This window comes from Sciurus vulgaris (assembly GCF_902686455.1).
Source record: "Sciurus vulgaris genome assembly, chromosome: 15".
NCBI lineage: Eukaryota > Metazoa > Chordata > Mammalia > Rodentia > Sciuridae > Sciurus > Sciurus vulgaris.
This window is the reverse complement of record NC_136476.1, coordinates 76,358,431-76,375,753: the sequence shown is the minus strand read 5'-3', so window position 1 is coordinate 76,375,753 and position 17,323 is coordinate 76,358,431. Positions and strand designations below refer to the sequence as shown.

Here is a 17,323-nt window from a genome sequence, read left to right as displayed (position 1 = left end):
CCAAAGTGACCTTTTAAAAACTTAGATCAGATCATGTCTCTTCCATTCCTAGAACTCTCCAGTGGGTTTCTGTGGCCCTTGGAGTCAGATACGAGATACGAGATTCTCCTCCACCTCTCCGTTTCTGTGTCTTCATCACCCACTCTCATTCACTGGGCCTTAGACACATGAACCTTCATCCAAGCTTGTTCTCACCAACAGGCCTTGTGACAGCTGTTCCCTCTCCCTGGAGTGCACTGTGACCAGGTGTGTAGGCCTGGCCGTGTCTCAGCTGGGTGTCAGTTCTGTAGAGACCTTTCCTGACCAGTTCGTCCAAAGGATTGCTCTACTTCTCCACATTCACTCTGCCTCCCTTCTGTTTGTCATACTTATCATCCCTTACATTGGGTTCTTTAGTTATCTGTGTGTGTATCAGAGTATGTCTGGCTTGTCCTTAATGACACCTAAGCTCCGTTACTTTTTTTACCATGTGTGACTGCTGCCTTACATGTCAAATGAAGAGTACTTGATGATTATTCGAATAAACATGCAGACTACTAAAAGCTTAGCATCATGGCAAGAAGGTGAGTTTAGAGAACTGGAGATGGTTGGTGCTCCTTGGGAGTCAGAAAGGTCTGTGTTTTTTTGTTGTTGTTTTTGGGGTGCTGGGGATTGAACCCAGGGCCTTGCACATGCTAAGCAGGTCTCCATCACTGAGCTGCGATCCCAGCGAGGATCAGAGTGTTTAACGGCTCTGTGCGTGGCAAGTGCTTGGCGAAGGCAGTGCCGTGCTTTACGCCTTCTGCATGGCTCTGGTGCTCCAGAAGGCAGAGTAGCGTGGGCCTCTGACGGGACCCTTGGACCAACTATTCCAGAGGTCCTGATTCCAGTGACAGCTTAATGAATCTGCTGTTCAGATTCACAGCAAAGTAACACTTGAAATGTTTTATCTAATGGCAGCACCACTTTAGTATATTGTAACGGCCTCTTTGTACCTTTTACTACCCATTTGTAAAGTCTTCTTTTGGGTTTTATTGCCTGTTGTTTGGTGGTGAGTAATTGTCCTCCTTTGGCTAGCTGATTTGCAGTCGTCATTATTTCTTGTTTGTATTAAAGGAGAGGAAAGGAAAATTAGTTTAACATCTCCTGATGCTTGGAGTACCAGAAGTATTTTTAAAGTCTGGCTTTACTACGGTTTAAGATGTTTTGTGTAGTTTAGATACTTCATGTTAGAAAAGAATGATATGTTTTACGTTTTAGTTCTGTTTTATTTATTTATTTATTTATTTATTTATTTATTTATTTTTACCCATTTTAGTGTGCTGTTTAATTTTAATTCATTCAACTCGGCTCCTGATCTGGATCATAGGAATCTGGGTGTGAGGAGGGCCTTATCCCTGCCCTTAGAGGACCCAGTGAGGAAGATAAACGGGTGCCTATCATTTCTAGTGGTAGCAAAGGTCAGAGGGAGTGAAGACCAGCAAGCAGTAAAGGCTTTGGTAGAGCCTGGTGTGTCTCATGAGGTTTCTTGAAATAGGCAGGAAGGAGAAAGCAAGGAAGAAGAAATGAGAAGTAGCATAGCAAGGGCCCCTCCTGTCCCCTTCTCCCTGCCAGCTGCAGGCCCTCACCTCGACCTGGGCCTTCTGACCCGGCCTCTTCAGTCCCTTTGTTCATAGTTTTCTAACTTAATTCCATCCCTTCCTCTTCTCTTAGGAATCTCTTTTCTTTCTCATTTTGTAGATGATTTGCACATTCTTATTTTGTAGTCTTCAGATTGCTTTGTGATTTTGATCTTCTTGAATGTGAATTCTCTCTCTTGGGTCTCTCTTAGTGACAGCTTTTATGTGCAAGCTCAGGTTACCTGTACAGACAGCGCCCATCCTTCCTCTTCCTGTGTATAGGCTTGAGGGGCCTCGGCTTGGTCTTATAGGGTCTATGAAGGGCCCTGGGCACTTGCCTGGTTCTTCCTCTCCCCTGCAGTTTGCGTTTCTGGCTTCTTTGCTTTCTGTACCCATTCCAGCCCCCTTCTCGTGCTGTGTTCCTCAGTTTCTGACCTCCATTTTTTATCCTGATTTTGAGCCCTGAATAATACCTTGAAATAATCTTTTGTTACATATTTTTTGCTGTCGGTTCTGCGATTACACTGGAGTAGAAGGAGCTCCTATGTGCTCACTCCACCATCTTCTCCACCCAACAACCAGTCGCCTTTCCAAAGCGCACGTGTGAGCAGGCCTCCGCATCGCAGGCCTTTCAGAGGCCCTCTTTTGCTTAACGCTGCATACAAGACTCTTCGCCTCTCCCCTGCTGGCTTTCCAGCCCCACCTCCTCATTCTCCACCCTGTGGCTTGCCTGTTCACCTTGCCTGTGCCTGAACTGCTCCAGTCCCCTCCCTGGATGGCTTCTTGGACTTTAGAAGCCCCGCCCTTGCCCCTGCACCCTGGAGGACTCTACAGCGCCTCTCCTTTGCTACCTCACGGAATAGCGGTCTGTTTACTACCTGCCTCTAATGCCAGTCTGAGTCCCTGCTGGCAATTTTGTATCCCTAGTGCCCGCTGTAGTGGCTGGCAAAGGAAGCACTCAGGAAGGGGCGTCTTGAACCCCTGCGTGCCAGCACCACCCCCAGTGTTCTACGGGCTAGTTTAACTTTGGTTCCCTGGACAGCAGAGCCTGAGATGTGGACTTGGGTACAGCTGATTTATTTGGGAATGGCAGCAGGGAGCAGGAATGAGAGCTCAGGGAGAGTAGGACAGGAGTGAAAGCCGAGCCAGGAAAGGTATGGTATTGATCTGGTGACTACTGGGCAGCGAGGGCCCATCCTGCTGGGTATCCTCTGAGGGACAGTAGGACCTGTGTTGTGCCTCTGAAGGATAGAGCCTGGGACCTTGACTCCCAGCTCTCTGCCCCATAGGTTGAGGGTTTCCCAGGGGTGACAGCCGTCCCATGCTCCCACACCACCTTGCTGGCTGGCTCAGAGGCTTTGGAAGAGCCTTGGAGGGCGCTTGAGGTGGGACTGCTTGTGTCCACAGGAACTGCTCACACAGCTGCTGCTGAATCAGAGGTGGACCAAGGACACTGGCAAGGGCTGTGAAAAGCATCTGCCGCCCAGACACTACCCTGCTTTGTCCTCATAGCTGTCCTGTGGAGAGAGACTCAGTCTTCTTTTCAAAGAATCATGAAGTTAGAATTTGAAACCATTTTATTTTATTTTTTCTGATTCTGGAGATTGAACCTGGGGCCTCATCCATGCTAAGCAAATGTTCTACCACTGAGCTATGCCCCAAGCCCCCAGAGCCATTTTTGTCTGCCTTTGAAGCCAGGGTGCTTTCTACCTATACCTTTACCTGTATGCACGTTGTGAAACATCCCTTCATTAACACCTGTTCCTTGAATACCTATGTGCACCGAGAGAGTTATCAGGTCACCCATGGACCAGCCAGCTTGGTGAGATTCATCAAAAGCCACATTTGCCTCTGGGTGTAGGAATGGGGCCAGGGCTGTGGGGTGGGGCGCCCTGTAATTGCTGTGGCACCTCATGGTCACTCGTTCCTTCCTGGACCCAGCATGCATTGGCACATCCACGTGGTCTGTTCACTTGCTGTGTGCCTCTCGTCTTACCCATGAGTTAGGTGTGGTAGGGTCAGCCTCATTTGGCTGTTGTGAGGTTATACGGGATAAAATGCTCGGCATAGTTCCTGGCATATTTGGGGACTTACTGTGTTTAGTGTAGGAAGAATCTGGGCAGGAGTCAGTAGGGAAAACTTGGGAAGCTGGGTAGGGTCAAGGCTGTAGCAGGAAGCTTATTTCTCCCACTTCCTTTCCTTTGGAGAAACAGGCCAGACCTTCTGAAAATGCTAGGTGACCTGCTTCTGGAACGAATATGCTTGGCAGAACAGGGAATTTCTGCAAAACTTCTTGATGGTAAAACTGAGAAGACTCTTCAGCAAATGGCTGTTCAGCAAAGAGGTGAACGTGGACATTTCCTCCAAGCCAACTCATTCTCCAAGCCACCTGACGAACAGAAGTTGAGTTGGGGTCAGCTGTCAAAGATGGGCCAAGTGGCCAAGGTGGAGCTCAAGGATGCCTCAGTGCAGACTGTGGCCGAGGATGGCGACCCGCTCAGGTTCAGACACGAAGGAGAGACGCCAACAGGCACCATGTTCAGCACTGAGCCTCAGCCAGAGACCTGGTGCAGGACACCAGGGCAGCAGGCCTCTCCCCTCTCCTGCCCCCGGGCAACCCACAAAGTAAGTTTGTGCAAACAAAAACTTTAAAACTTACTTCCATTGCCTCCACGTTTTTCTGTTTATGTGAAGAGAAGGTCTGGGGTCTCCCCACCTGGGCTGCTCCTGGCCCACTCCTGGAGGCCTGTGTCCTCCCTGGCATCCTCCCTCCTTCTCTCCCAGTAACCCCATCCCACCTGTCCTGCACCCCAGCACTATCTCATTTATCTACGTATGATGGCATTTTTGTGTTTTCCTCAGAAAAATCACACATGGAATCACAGGCATACATCTGTCCCTGGCTTTCTCTTCCACGCCGGCTCACGTTTCTTAGAATGGCTGCGTGAGAGTCCATTGTGAGGATACTTCTCCCCAACAGACATTTTCTTTTACGGGGTGCAGTGAAGTTGTTTTGTAGGAAAGGTACTCTCTATTGAAACGAGATCCTGAGTGCCCCACTTTGGCCTTAAGGGGCTGAGCTGGGGCTTGCACAGTGTCTGACTGCACAGCCACACCCTCTCCCTCGTCAAGCTACCTGGCAGCCATGGTGGCTTGAGATGGTGGGGTCTGGTTTGATGAGTGAATGTTGTCTGCGTGTTGATTTCCCATCCATCTAGGGACTCTTTCTGAGCTCTCTGCAGATGTGATCAGATATGCCAGATTGTTAAAAACCAAACTTTCTTGGCAATGTTTGATTGCACTTTACCGCAGCCCTTGTGGGAGTAAGGTTAGGGTTGGGAATCCCTGTAGCAGGGAGGTGTGTTCTAGTAAAGAGGGAAATAGGCCGTGTTTCCAGTAGAGCTCCAGTGAAGACTGCGGGATTTTTATTTCTGATGAATATTTTGTAGCAGAGAAATCCACTGTAGCAGTGCTTCATAGCATCAGAATGGAGAATTAAGTTTATTTTCTGACCACTAAATTACTGCTTTTGTGCACACCAAAGAGAGTTAGATATATCATTAGCAAAATTGCTTTTGATTGTTTTAAATTATGCACCAAAACTGTAATTTCTGGAAAAGGGTTTTCTAAAGATATCAGTAGAGACCCAAAAAAAAAAAAAACCCACACACCACTGCCATTATATTAATGGTACTCAAAATGCAAATTTGTGCAATTTGGCTAGAATAGAAATGCTCTTACCTGCCCTAGCTCCTTCAGTTTGTACCTTCCTTATTAGGAAAATGAGGTGTTTTTTTTTTGTTGTTGTTGTTGTTTATTTTGTTTGTTTTTCATTTGCTTTCTTTCTATTGTGTGTGAGATGCCATCCAATGTTCAGGAAAATTGGATAATTAAATAGACTTAATTTCCCCAAATATATTAAATATTTTTTTTTAGTTTGAAATTATGCTTCTTGCTTTTATTTTCCAAAGGAGAGAAACTGCCTTTTTTTTTGTCATCTGCTATATATACCAGGGATTGTGCTAAATTCTGTTTCATCTTGTTTTATCTACTCTGCAAGGGAGTGAGTTTGGTAAGTATTACATACATTTTACTTATGAAGAAACGTAGGCACTAAAAGGTCCAAAAACTGTCCCAAGTGACTCAGCTGGCAGGTGGGGTGAGAGCATGTGAGCTGGTCTGGCCGTGGAGGCAGCACAGACCCATATCACACACCTGCTTTCCTGTCACCGTCTTGGCTCCAGGGTATGCACAGAAATGGTGACTTTCTTTGTGACTTTGGTGGTCACGGAATTGATAATCCCATGACTTAGGCCAGATTCTGTTTTCCTGTTCAGAGGAGCTTCACGGCATCCGAGGCTGACCGAGACCGGGTGTCCTCCTGGTTCAGTGAGGGGCGAGAGGTGTGCTTTACGACATGCCTCCCTATGTTTGAGTTGGGCTTGGCCACTTACCTGGGTGAATTCTTGGGTAGGAAGTTACCTTACCTCTCAGTGGCTGGACCACTGGGACCGTGTGAACTAGACCCTGGCGCTGACATGGTGGCATGGCACAGTGAGGCAAGGTGTGGCGTGTACCCGGGGCTGCACTTCGGATGTGGTAGGAGCCCACAGTGCCTGGGCTCCTGTCCCCTTCCCATTCCCAAGTAAGCAGTTCCAGTATGTTGTGGCTACTAAGGTGGTAGGTGGGATAGTGTTGGGAGCCCATAGGTAGCATTCTGTGTGGCGCTCCTTTCGGCCTGGCGTTAAGTTGACTGATCCCTTTTTCCTTCTGAGGGTGGCTCTGGCATTTGTGCCCTTGTAGATGTCTTTTCTGCTGCCACATGACACACAGATTTAGATCCAAGAATAAAGTTTGGTGGAGACCCAGGACAAGCAAATGACTGGTATTTTCTGACCACCTTTGTTGAGGTAGCAACCTCTTCCCAAGTGATTCCCTCACCTCCCTCTCTTTCCTGGAATGCCAGGGTGGAAAGCGTCTCGCTTTTCCTGAGCAGTGGAGACTGAGGAGCTGATTTCAGTCTGACCTTTGCGACTTCTTGTGGTTTGACATTGGACTAGGGGTTTGACATCTCAGCTGTTAATCTGGAAAACAGGTAGAATGCCTTCTATTCCCCCGTGAGCTCTGAGAATGCAGCGTCTACTTGAGGGGCATGGAAGACTGCTTGAGGGCATTTTACACCCCAGAATGTGCAAGAGGGGCCCCTACTTTTCTTTCTTCCTGGAGGGGCTTTGGTGATCTCTTCATACCTCAAGTGCCAGGTAGTTCCTGTTTTGATCTTACGTACCTTCTTTTGCACTAGTTAAAAACATTTAACAACTTTATTAAGATATAATTCACATATCATACAATTTACATATCATCCATTTAAAGTATATATTTCAGTGGGTTTTTTACAAGGGCAGTGTATTAATTAAATGAGAGTATCAATGATTTGTAAGTATATTCAGAGTTGTATAACCATTACCAATCAATGCTAGATTTTTGTCAACCTAAAAAGAAACCATGCCCAATCCCACCCACCCCCAGTCCTAAGCAGCCACTGACTGATCTGAACATTTCATATGGATAGAATCATACATTATATGGTCTTGACAACTGACTTCTTCCACTTAGCATAATGTTTTTGGGGTCATTCATGCTGTAGTGTGGATCAGTACTTCATTTCTTTTTATTGCCGGGTTGTATTCTGATGTATGGATATGCCACATTTTATTAATCTGTTTATCAGTTGATGTAATTTGAGCTGATTCTGCTTTCTGGATCTTAGGAATGACGTCGCTCATCATGTACAGATTCTTGTGTACGTACGTTTTCGTTTCTCCTGGGTGTCTTCCCAGTGGTAGAACTGATGATCACATGGCTTCTCCTTTTTAGAATTCTTGAGGAACTGCTGGCCGTTTTCTGAGCAGCCACACCATTTTATATTCCTCCCGGCAGCGTGTGAGGGTTCCAGTTTTTCCAGGTTCTCACCAACACTTGTTATCTTTTTTATTATAGCCATCCTAATGGATATAAAGTGATAGTATTTTATTGTGATATCATTTATGTTTCTCTGGTGACTTAGGATGTTGAGAATCTTCATGAGCTTGTTAGCCATATGACATTTTTGGAGAAATGTCTGTTGAGTCTTTTGCCCATCTTTTAATTGGAGCATTTGTTTTTTTATTACCAAGTTGTGATCAATCTCCATATATTTAGATTCAAGTCCCTCTCGGCTCTGGGAATGTTTAAAATTCCCCACTTAACAGGTACCTCATTGGGCCTCTGCGGTTACCATTTGTATGTCTAGTGTGCACAGTGTTGAGAGCTTACCGTGTACTAGTTCTTGTGCTGGAAGCTGTGGATAGAGTGCGACCAAGGTATGTGCAGCCTGGAGCTCATAGGCTGGTGCAGAAGATAGTGTCATACTATCATGCATATCATACATATTATACTACGCAATCATGATGAGACTCCTCTTGTCCTCTGAGGAGAATTGTAGGGGACAGTGAGTGTTTGGTCTTGGAAATCGAGGTCCGTTCTCCCGAGGAAGGCATGTTGAACTGAGTGCTGATGAATGCTTTAGGGGAAGTGGGGAAGTGGGGATGAGCAAGCATGGGCGTTCTAGGCAAAGGAGGCATTATAGGCCAAGGCCCTGCGGTGCGAGGGAACGTGCATTTTGAACAACTGACAGAGGTCAGTGTGGCTGGAAAGTGGGGGAAAGTGGGAGAGGGGCAATGATGCAGACTGTGGTGTGGACTTGGACTTTTGTTGTAAGAGAACCAAGAAGCAGTTAAAATAGTTTGAAGCAGAAGAGAAGACTAGCAGACGCCTTTTTGCTGCAATGTGAAGAGAGGATAGAGAGAGCAAAGGTGAATGCCTGAGACTACTCAGGAGACCCATGCTGTGGGCCGAGGGAGAGCTAGTGGTGGGGGTTGGTGGAAGTGGAGGCTGAGAAGAGTTGAAAGAATTGAGAGAAAAGGAGTTGCTAGGATTTTCTGAACCCTGTGTGACAGAAGTATATGAGGGGAATAAAGGGGTTCTTCAAAATTATGCCAGGTTTCTGGATTGTGAAGTGGACGGTGATGTGATTTACTAAGATACATAGTAGTAGGACAATGGCGTAGACTTGTGCGACACAGTGTGATGGAAGCGGAGAGTTGAATTTTCAGGTGACCTGGGAGTGCCTATGAGCCATCGCAAACAAAGATGCCCAGGACGGGCAGTTTGGGAGCTCTGGTTTGTGAAATCTGCTGGGCTGGAGACCCAGTAGCCACTGATGTAAGGGGTGGTTCTGGTGGCCCAACAGTGGGGGAGGGCAGATTGGCTACACTAGGAGTGGACAAGAAAGAGGAAATAGAGTTAAAAAAAATGTTTTCCAGGAGATTGTGTTGGAAAAAGAACTGCCACATGTGAAGCATCTGGATCATCCCTAGAGACAGTGGTCCAGGGCTAACTGGACATCGGGGAAGCTTGGCCCTAACAGCCACAGTGGGGGCTGGAACATAGATACTATGACAGGAGCCAGAAGTCTGGGTCAGCACGAGGATGTCAACCAGGTAACCAAAGGAAGTGTATTTGACGTGTTGTTGCTCATTGTTGTGTGTGTGTTTTCAGGATGCTAAGAAGTCCCGCTTGCCTATACTCATAAAGTCATCCCGGTCATTAGGAAGTATGTATCATCTCCCCACCACCCAGGGGGTGACGTCTCAGCTACAGGGCCAGGTCCTAGAGCTGCAGAGGGAGCTGAAGGAGTTTAAAACTCGCAATAAGCAACTGCACCAAAAGTTGATTCTGGCTGAGGCAATAATGGAAGGGAGGCCAGCGCCCGACCCAACGCTACTGAACGGTAAGCACAGAAGTGCCTTCTCCAAGAACTAGACGGCCTGGGAGAGCTGCCTGAGGGGACCACCTTATTGTTCAGGATTGCAGAAGGTTCGAGTATGAATTTCATGAATCGCAGTGACTAATCTTAACTCTTGACAAATGTAAAGTAGAGGAAAACAATACGGAAAATAAATCTGTTGCTTTCTTTTTATTTTGGAATCTGGGTAAACAGGATTTGTGGTACTCTCCGGCCGTGAGGGTTTCTGCTGCCTTCAGTTGGAATTGTGTACAGGTGCCCAGTTGTGTTATGTCTTGAATCTGGGCCTGTTGGCCTGACTCTGTCTGTGGAAGCCACAGGCTATGCCATCAGAAGTAGGAGTGGGAGTGTCTTCTTTGAAGGGTTCTCTGGAATGTCTGGGCCATCTTGGAACAGATTTTGAACCCTACTGACCTTGTGTCCTCCTCGAGAAGAGACCTACCTCCTCACCCACTTTGAATCTCCTGCCTCTGGCCTCCTGGGTGCCATGGAAAAAAAAAAAATAATAAGACTCCCTGGTTTAAAATTGTGCCTAACGGTTAGCATTCAGAGACTTGTAGGAAGCACCTCGGGTGCCCTTTGAGTATCCGAAGAATGCTGGGAGCCCTCTTGCAGAATAGTCAGGTAGCACATCATGGTCCACATAAGCACCCAGTGAAAGGGAACCAAGAGAGATTGACACCTCAGAAACTGGGTAGAGAAACTTAGCTGTGTCAGATGTTGGTGGTAAGATGCCTCAGACAAGGATGGAGGGTGGGCCTTGGAATTTGACAGCATGAGCTTTAAAGAGCTGTTTCCATGGAATGTGTGGAGCTCAGTTGGCCTGGATTACCATGTATAACAGAGGAGAATTGTTGGAGACAGCAAGAATAGAAACCTCGGAGGGATTACACTGTCAAGAGATATAGAGAGATAGGGAATCCAGGAGCCAAATTATCAGTGAATCTCCAGGGATCTAGTGAATTAGGGGATGATTGTTGGTGACTGCAATAAGGTAGGGTTAGCAGCATAGTCTGGCAATATGAGCTTCAGAGTTTGAGTTTTGGGCAGAGAGAATGATCTGGAAGTGACAGTAAAGAGTGAAGGTACTTATGCACTTCTAGATCCACATTTATTCTAGATGTGAGAATAAATCACTACTGGGAAACCTGTAGGAGAGGCAGTGGCCTCAGGGACAGCCCAGGCCACTTATGAGGGATGAGATGAGTATTCAGAGAAAAGGTTGATTGTCTTCGCCAAGAAGAGTGTGAGTACCGGGGAAGATGGTCTGATCAGGGGATTTTCAGAGATGAGTTGGAGATGATGCTGGAGGCTTGGATTTCCTGTGGTGCTCATAAAATAAGCACCTGCTACTTGTTGAGCCTTACCATGCATAATAAACACACAAGCCAACAGAATGCTCCCAACAGTCCTTGGAGGCAGGTACCGTATTGTCTTCATCTTCAGTGGACGCAGCAGTTTCAGAGAGAAGGGCCTTGTGTACAGTCACAGTTACTAGCTTTCAGAACTGTGATGCCAAGCAGCTTGCCTGAGTTCAAAGTCTGTATTCTTCCCTGTTTCTTGAAGCCTAGTATCTGACACTTCTGTGAATTTTATAATCTGTAGCTGGAGGTGGCTTATGTTAGGTTCTCTCTTGGGTCTACCAGAGTTGAGGTTTCAAGGTAGGTTGGTTTGGGCAGAATCGTTCTCCCCGCCTTCCTTCCCCACTTTCTGTCAGTCCGTTCTTTCACCCTCTAGGCGTCTGTTCACGCATGCAGTGAATAGTCCTTGAGCACCTGCTGTGTCCCCTCACCCTGGTAGGAGCCGTGACTCAGATGTAGCCCCTGCCTTCTGGGAGCTCCGTCTAGCTGGGGTGGGGGCAGCTGCAGATGATCCTGTGCAGGGCTGTGGGGCTTTGGAAAGGAAGGATCTTTTCCTTTCTTGCTGAGATATTAGGGGATCTCAGCCAGGTGCTGCTCCAGTCGTTTCCCAGAAGATCCTGGGGCCTCTCTGTTTGGGAAAAGTGGGCATGAGTTGATGGAATTCATTTTCTCACTCATAGTTTTTTGAGAGCCTGGACTTAAACCATTTCAGACAAGCTGCAGTATATTTATGCTTTTTATGTCCTGTTATGGCAGTTCGATAGATTAATTTTATCTTTTAAATTGCATTTTGCCTCCCCAGTGTTTTTATTTTCCCTGTTGTATCTTTGTGTTCTTCTCAGTTGCTTGGCCAAGCTTCAAGTCTGTGGTTTCATTTTTCCTTCTCTTTGCCAGTGCCTGCAGCTCAGCCCCTTGTGGGAGCAGCCTACCAGCAGAACCCAGAAGAGCAGCTGGGAACTGCAGCCACGCCCTCTGCCCAGAAAGACAAGGAGGTGGACACCAGCCAACAAGCAAGCTACAGGACCGGTCAGAACTCAGCCCTGGGTGCAAGACGCAGTGATGGGGTGCCAGGCTAGGCCCACCACAGGCCTCCCAGTGCATCAGCATCACTCCGTCTAACACAGGGGAAGCTGACGCAGGTCACCTAGCTGCCAAGGGGGTGGAAGAGCTGATGGTCCATTTGACAGGCCCTGTGCCAGGCAGTGGGTGGTTTTTGGTGGTTGATGGGCAGACCTGCGGCTTGTTCTCAAGGTGCCTTACATACCAGAGTCGTTCGACACAGCAGCCTATTAGCGTTTCAGTGTGGTGCTGGCTGTTTTGAGGTGTGCACAGAGTTGGTCAGTGGGGAACTTGTAGAGATGTATGCCATTGACAAGTTGTATGCCTTTTATAAAAAATTGCAAAGTATTACAAGTATACCAGTAAATACAAAGGATCATACAGCAAATATCCACATTCCCATTCAACCAGAATAAGCGAAGTCTTACTTTTTTTCTTTTTAACTTAGATCTTTTTCTCCCTTTGTTAAAAAACAAATAGTATTATTCTGGCTCTCCTTCTTTCTGGAGAAGTAATGACCATGAGGAATAATAAATCTGTCATAGGACGGCCATGAGAACACCGGTCTCTGGAGAAAGACTGCGCTGCGGCCCTGGTCTGTTGGCCAGAAGTCAGTGCAGTGAATGAATGGTCACACGCTCCTGGGTGTCCTGGGCTTTGAGGAGAAAACTACTCTACTGGGCAGTATTACTGCTAGTTAGTTCAGTGGAAAGTTCTAGAACTGCAGTAATTTTATTACACATATAAATGTTTCTGGGGACATCTTTGGCATTCTTGTTCATGGTTAGTGACTAATGGAAACTTCCTGACACTTTCCTCTTCCTTTCAATATGGCCTTCCTGTACTTTTCTGAATGTGCATCTAGGACTTCACTGCTGTTATTTCTGCTGAACTGCCTCTGTAACCGCTGCCAAGCGGAAGCTCCATCCTGTAGATCCCCTGCTACACTTCTGTTTTCATGGGAACACTGCCTTTAGCCTCATATCCCCCCCCCCCCCCACCAGCTGGTGTTGAATTGACTTGCTCGGTGACTGCCCTCAGGACTGGGTGCTGTGTGGGACACTTTGCCTGCTGTGTCTTCATCAGGAACCCTGTTGCAAACACTTGGGGTATGAATAACGGCTTGTACAGGCGTGATTGGCCTTCCACTGGGGGTGCAGAGCTGTCTCTTTGCTTGTGCACCCAGTGCAAGAGACCCCTACTGTGGGAGCTCTGTGTGGGAGGCCGCATTTGGAATGTTATGGGCAGGCGGTCAGGCTTTGACAGAGGTCCCTTCCACTTACTCATCATGAACCTTGGGCAAATTCTCAAGCTCTCAGCCTGGACTTCCTCTTCTGTAAAATGGGGATATTAGTGATGCTTCACAGGGTTGTGGTAAATAGACAGCCTAGGTGAGGTGCTAGGTGCATAGGCCAGGTCCTGGCATATAGCTGTGTGTCCTGAGACCTTGCAGGTTCATATGTATGCCACAGCCTGTGAGCTCCCCTGTGCCCCATGCCTTTTGTGAGGCGATATTTAACTGAGCAATGGAAGCAGCTCCTTTGGCCCTTTATTGAGGGTTGCTAAGCAGAGAACAGCAAAGCCTTGTCATGCTGGTGCTAGTTGTGAGACTTGTCTGTATACTGTCTTTGGGGCCAGGAAATCAAATCCTTGCCTCTGCTAAATCACAAATCGCTAGATTATGGACTTTTGGGGGGTCTTTCTGAAGTCAAAAGTATTGAGTGTAAAGTATCTGAAAATTATGTTTGTTTCATTGTTAGGAACAAAGTTTAAAGTGGAGGTCTCAGTCTGAGTAGAGAGGTCACCCCCCAGACATTCTTGGGATATAGACAGGCATCAGAGCTGACCACAGGATATCATAAAGGGACATTCCTATGGGACTTGAATTTGTCTTTGTCTCATGATTACTTATTGAAAGTCATTGGAACTAAAGGTTAGTTCTGTGAGCAAACATTGCTTCTTGTCATGAACAAAATTCTATTATTATGAGGTGTTGTAGCACAGGTATACATCCTTATCTTGTGGGGTGATGCACTGGAACAGCCTGGTTGAGAGGTTTGTCCCTCGTGCTCACATGCGTGCTCTTAAACTCTTCAGCCAGAAGTATTTACTGAACACCTTCTCCATCTCTCCTGTGCCAGACAGTGGAGAAACAGGTGAATGACATGGGCTCTACCCTCCAGGACCTCATGCACTTGTGATCCTAATAACTTTTATATAGCAAAAATGGCTGTATGATTTCCTTAGGTCACATGGTAACTATTGTCCAAAATGAGGTTTACTTTACAGTATTTGCACTGTGAGCAGAGACACGAGTGGACCTCAACTTACAAGGGGCAGATTTTGAACCAGTGGTTGGAACATGCAGTCTCACAAGGCTGCACTATGATTTTCCCAGAGGCCTCCTGCGTTGCCTGCTGCAGCCTGCATTGCTGCTCTTGCAGTACTTCCCTGGGCCAGCCTTGGCTCGCATGCCTCCCACCATGGGCGTGTCTTTCCATCTTTGAATGATTCTGGGGATGTTCATATTGGCTGGTCTCCATGGCTCTGTCCCAGACACCATGCCAGCCTTTTTACAGACATTTCCATAGAATCCTAAAAAGCAGACAGACACAACTCTCCATAGTGAGTGAAGTTCTTTGCATTTTATAGATGAAGTTACTGAGTCTCAGAGAGGTTAATTTGCCTACAACTGAAGTCATACAACTTTTCTAGCAGTGGCAGAGCCAATGCCAGGAAACAGATCTGTTGGGTTTCAAAGATGGGTTTTCCCTGTTATCTCCAGCTGACTCAAGTACTTAAATTTCTTGATCTTTCCTGAGTGGCAGGCAGCATGGTGTAGTGATTAAGGACAGAGGCTGTGAATGAGGCCTGAGCTTAAACCTCACACAGCCATATTAGGCATCTCTCCTCATTTTCCATTGTAGGGTAAACTGAGACTCTGGGATTATAATTTCCTGTTAAAGGCTGTGCAGCCAGCAGGTGGCAAGTCTGTGTGTGATTCTACTGCTCTTTGGCTCCGAAGTTCTTCATTCTCTCTGTTCTACAGTCCACCTCTCAAACCAGTTGGGCTGCATCTCTGGGTATTGAACTAGCTATTAGGTCGTGACTCTTGACCAGGGGTGAGTCAGTGAAACAGCTAACTAAAGGGGACATCAGGGTTTCTCCTGGAAATTCACTGATGTGGAAGGGAGAAAGGAGCACTCTCCTATTATGGATGTGTAAAGTACTGCTCTTTAAATGCTGAGTCCCTCAGTATTTCTCAGATTGTTAGTGACCTCTGGCCTGTGCTGAGTCCTATATTTGGCACTGAGAATGTGAGGATGGAAGGAGCCAGCCCCTCTGTAAAGGAGCTTGCAGACAGGTGAGCAAGAGAGGCATACGGTCACTAATTGCTGTGTAAATGAATACATAAGCTGACTGTAAGGCCTGCATTGGCCCCAGCTTGCAGTGCTCTCGTCTTGGTAATGAGTGTAGGATGCCATGGAAACTCAGAGGGGAGTGGCTTTTGCATAGTTGGGAAATGGGACTTGCAGGGGAGGGCTGAGGGTAGGCCACTCCAGGCAGAGGGCACAGCGCCTGTGAAAGTGCTGGAGGCGTGTGACCCCACACTGTGCATTGGGATCATGGTCGGTTTGTAGAAAATCTCCTAGCTGCTCTGGAGGGATGTTCCTGGAAAGGTTGCCTGGAACCAGATCATGGAAAGTCTCAGGTAGGGAGTGGGGATACTGAGGAGTTTTAGGTATATAGCTGGTTTATTACTGGTGAATTCATTCTTTGAACATTTCTTTTAAGAAAGAGGTTGGATTGAGAGGTGACAGGGTATGTTAGTTTTCTATTGCTGTGACAAAATACCTGAGATCAATTTAGAAGAAGGAAAAGTTTATTTTAGCTTCAGGTTTCAGAGGTTTCAGTGTGTGGTTGCTTGGCCTTATTGCTTTGGGCCTTTGGTGAGGCACACTATCATGGCAGGGAGCAGAGGTGGAGCCAAGCTGCTCACCTCATGACATCCAGGAATCACAGAGTGGGGAGGAGCCTGTGTCCCAGGATCTCCTTCAAAGGCAGTCCCCAATGACGGGACTTCCTTCCATTGGGCTCCATCTCCTAAAGTTTGACCTCCTCCCAATAGAGCCACAGATGTGCAACCAAGACTTTAGCTTATGGGCCTTTGGGAGAATATTTAAGAGCCAAAAACCAAACAGAATGAAGTACCAGGGACAGGTAAGCTTGTCAGGAGGCTGTTGCTTGGTCTTAGTTCTGCTGCAACAATAACATGTGGAGGCGGGCCAGCGGTAGATTGTAGCAGAAGGAGATGTTGACTAACATATTTGATTTTCAGATCCTGAAATTTGTCTGCCTGATGACCTTGCCATGTTACCAACATGCAAGGAGAATCCTGAAGATTTTCTGGGCCCAGCGTCAGTAGCTACTTACTTGCGTTCTAAGAGTCAACTTTCTGTTAAAGTTAATGTGACTGAGACTGACCAGTCTGAGAACATCAGTTCCTCAAATGATATGGAAAACTTAAAACAGAAAATCCGTGACTTGGAAGCTGAGCTGGAGGGCTACCGGAATTTCATATTTCAACTTCAAAAGCACTCCCAGTGCAGCGAGGCCATTATTACAGTTTTGTGTGGGACAGAAGGGGCCCCAGATGGCTTGAACAAGCCCAAGGGCAGTGCTGATGAAGAAGAAATGACCTTTTCCAGTTTGCACCAAGTACGATATGTGAAGCACATGAAAATCCTCTGTCCTCTGGCCCCAGAGATGATTGACGGTAGGATGCTAGAGAGCCTCAAGCGGCAGCTGCTGGACCAGGGGGATGAGTTGCAGAAGGAGCAGAATTTGAACTTGGAACTGTTCAGTGAAATCCATAACCTGCAGAATAAGTTCAGAGATCTCTCACCCTCAAGGTACACTCCACCTCCATCTTCTCCCCATTTAAGCCTGCAGTCCACACATGTCGCCACTAGGCAGAAGCCCATGAGCTATGGAGACAGTGCTGTGTGACAGGTGGTGGATGTGGCATGGAAGGCTTCACAGTGGGGCTGAAGCAGCCAGGCCCTGGGGAGAAGTGAGATGTGAGGCCACAAAGCATGGTGCCCACGCATGCCAACATCATTTATGAGTCGCGCATCCTCTGAAGTTGGCAGGGCAAATTTTGCCCTCCTCAGGTCGGGGCTGGGGAGGTTTCATACCAATCATTTGGTGAATTATAGCGCGATGGCTGAACTGCAGTGTTTATTCTTGGACTTTGTTATTGGCTTTTGCCATGATGTGGAACTAAAACTGATGTCCTAGGCAGGGTAGGAGGAATATAAATGTTTTCCATATCTTTACCCTTTAAGGTCATCTGAGAGAAATAAGCTTGTGTTGAAAGAGAAGAATTCTTAGGTCATGAAGATAATGCTTTATGAGTATAAATAGATAGAGTTTTGCTTCATGAGATATGGCAAAAA

The 17,323-nt window shown here is 46.9% G+C and overlaps 1 protein-coding gene across 1 annotated transcript in view; it reads left to right on the top strand.

Annotated features, from left to right (window-relative positions):
* Positions 1-17,323, top strand: part of CDK5RAP2 (CDK5 regulatory subunit associated protein 2) — a 178,385-nt gene that overhangs the window by 116,338 nt on the left and 44,724 nt on the right. The window contains 4 exon segments of the mRNA XM_079112477.1: positions 3,812-4,223; positions 9,198-9,429; positions 11,700-11,831; positions 16,204-16,777. Of these exon segments, the coding sequence (XP_078968603.1) occupies positions 3,812-4,223; positions 9,198-9,429; positions 11,700-11,831; positions 16,204-16,777 (1,350 nt within the window).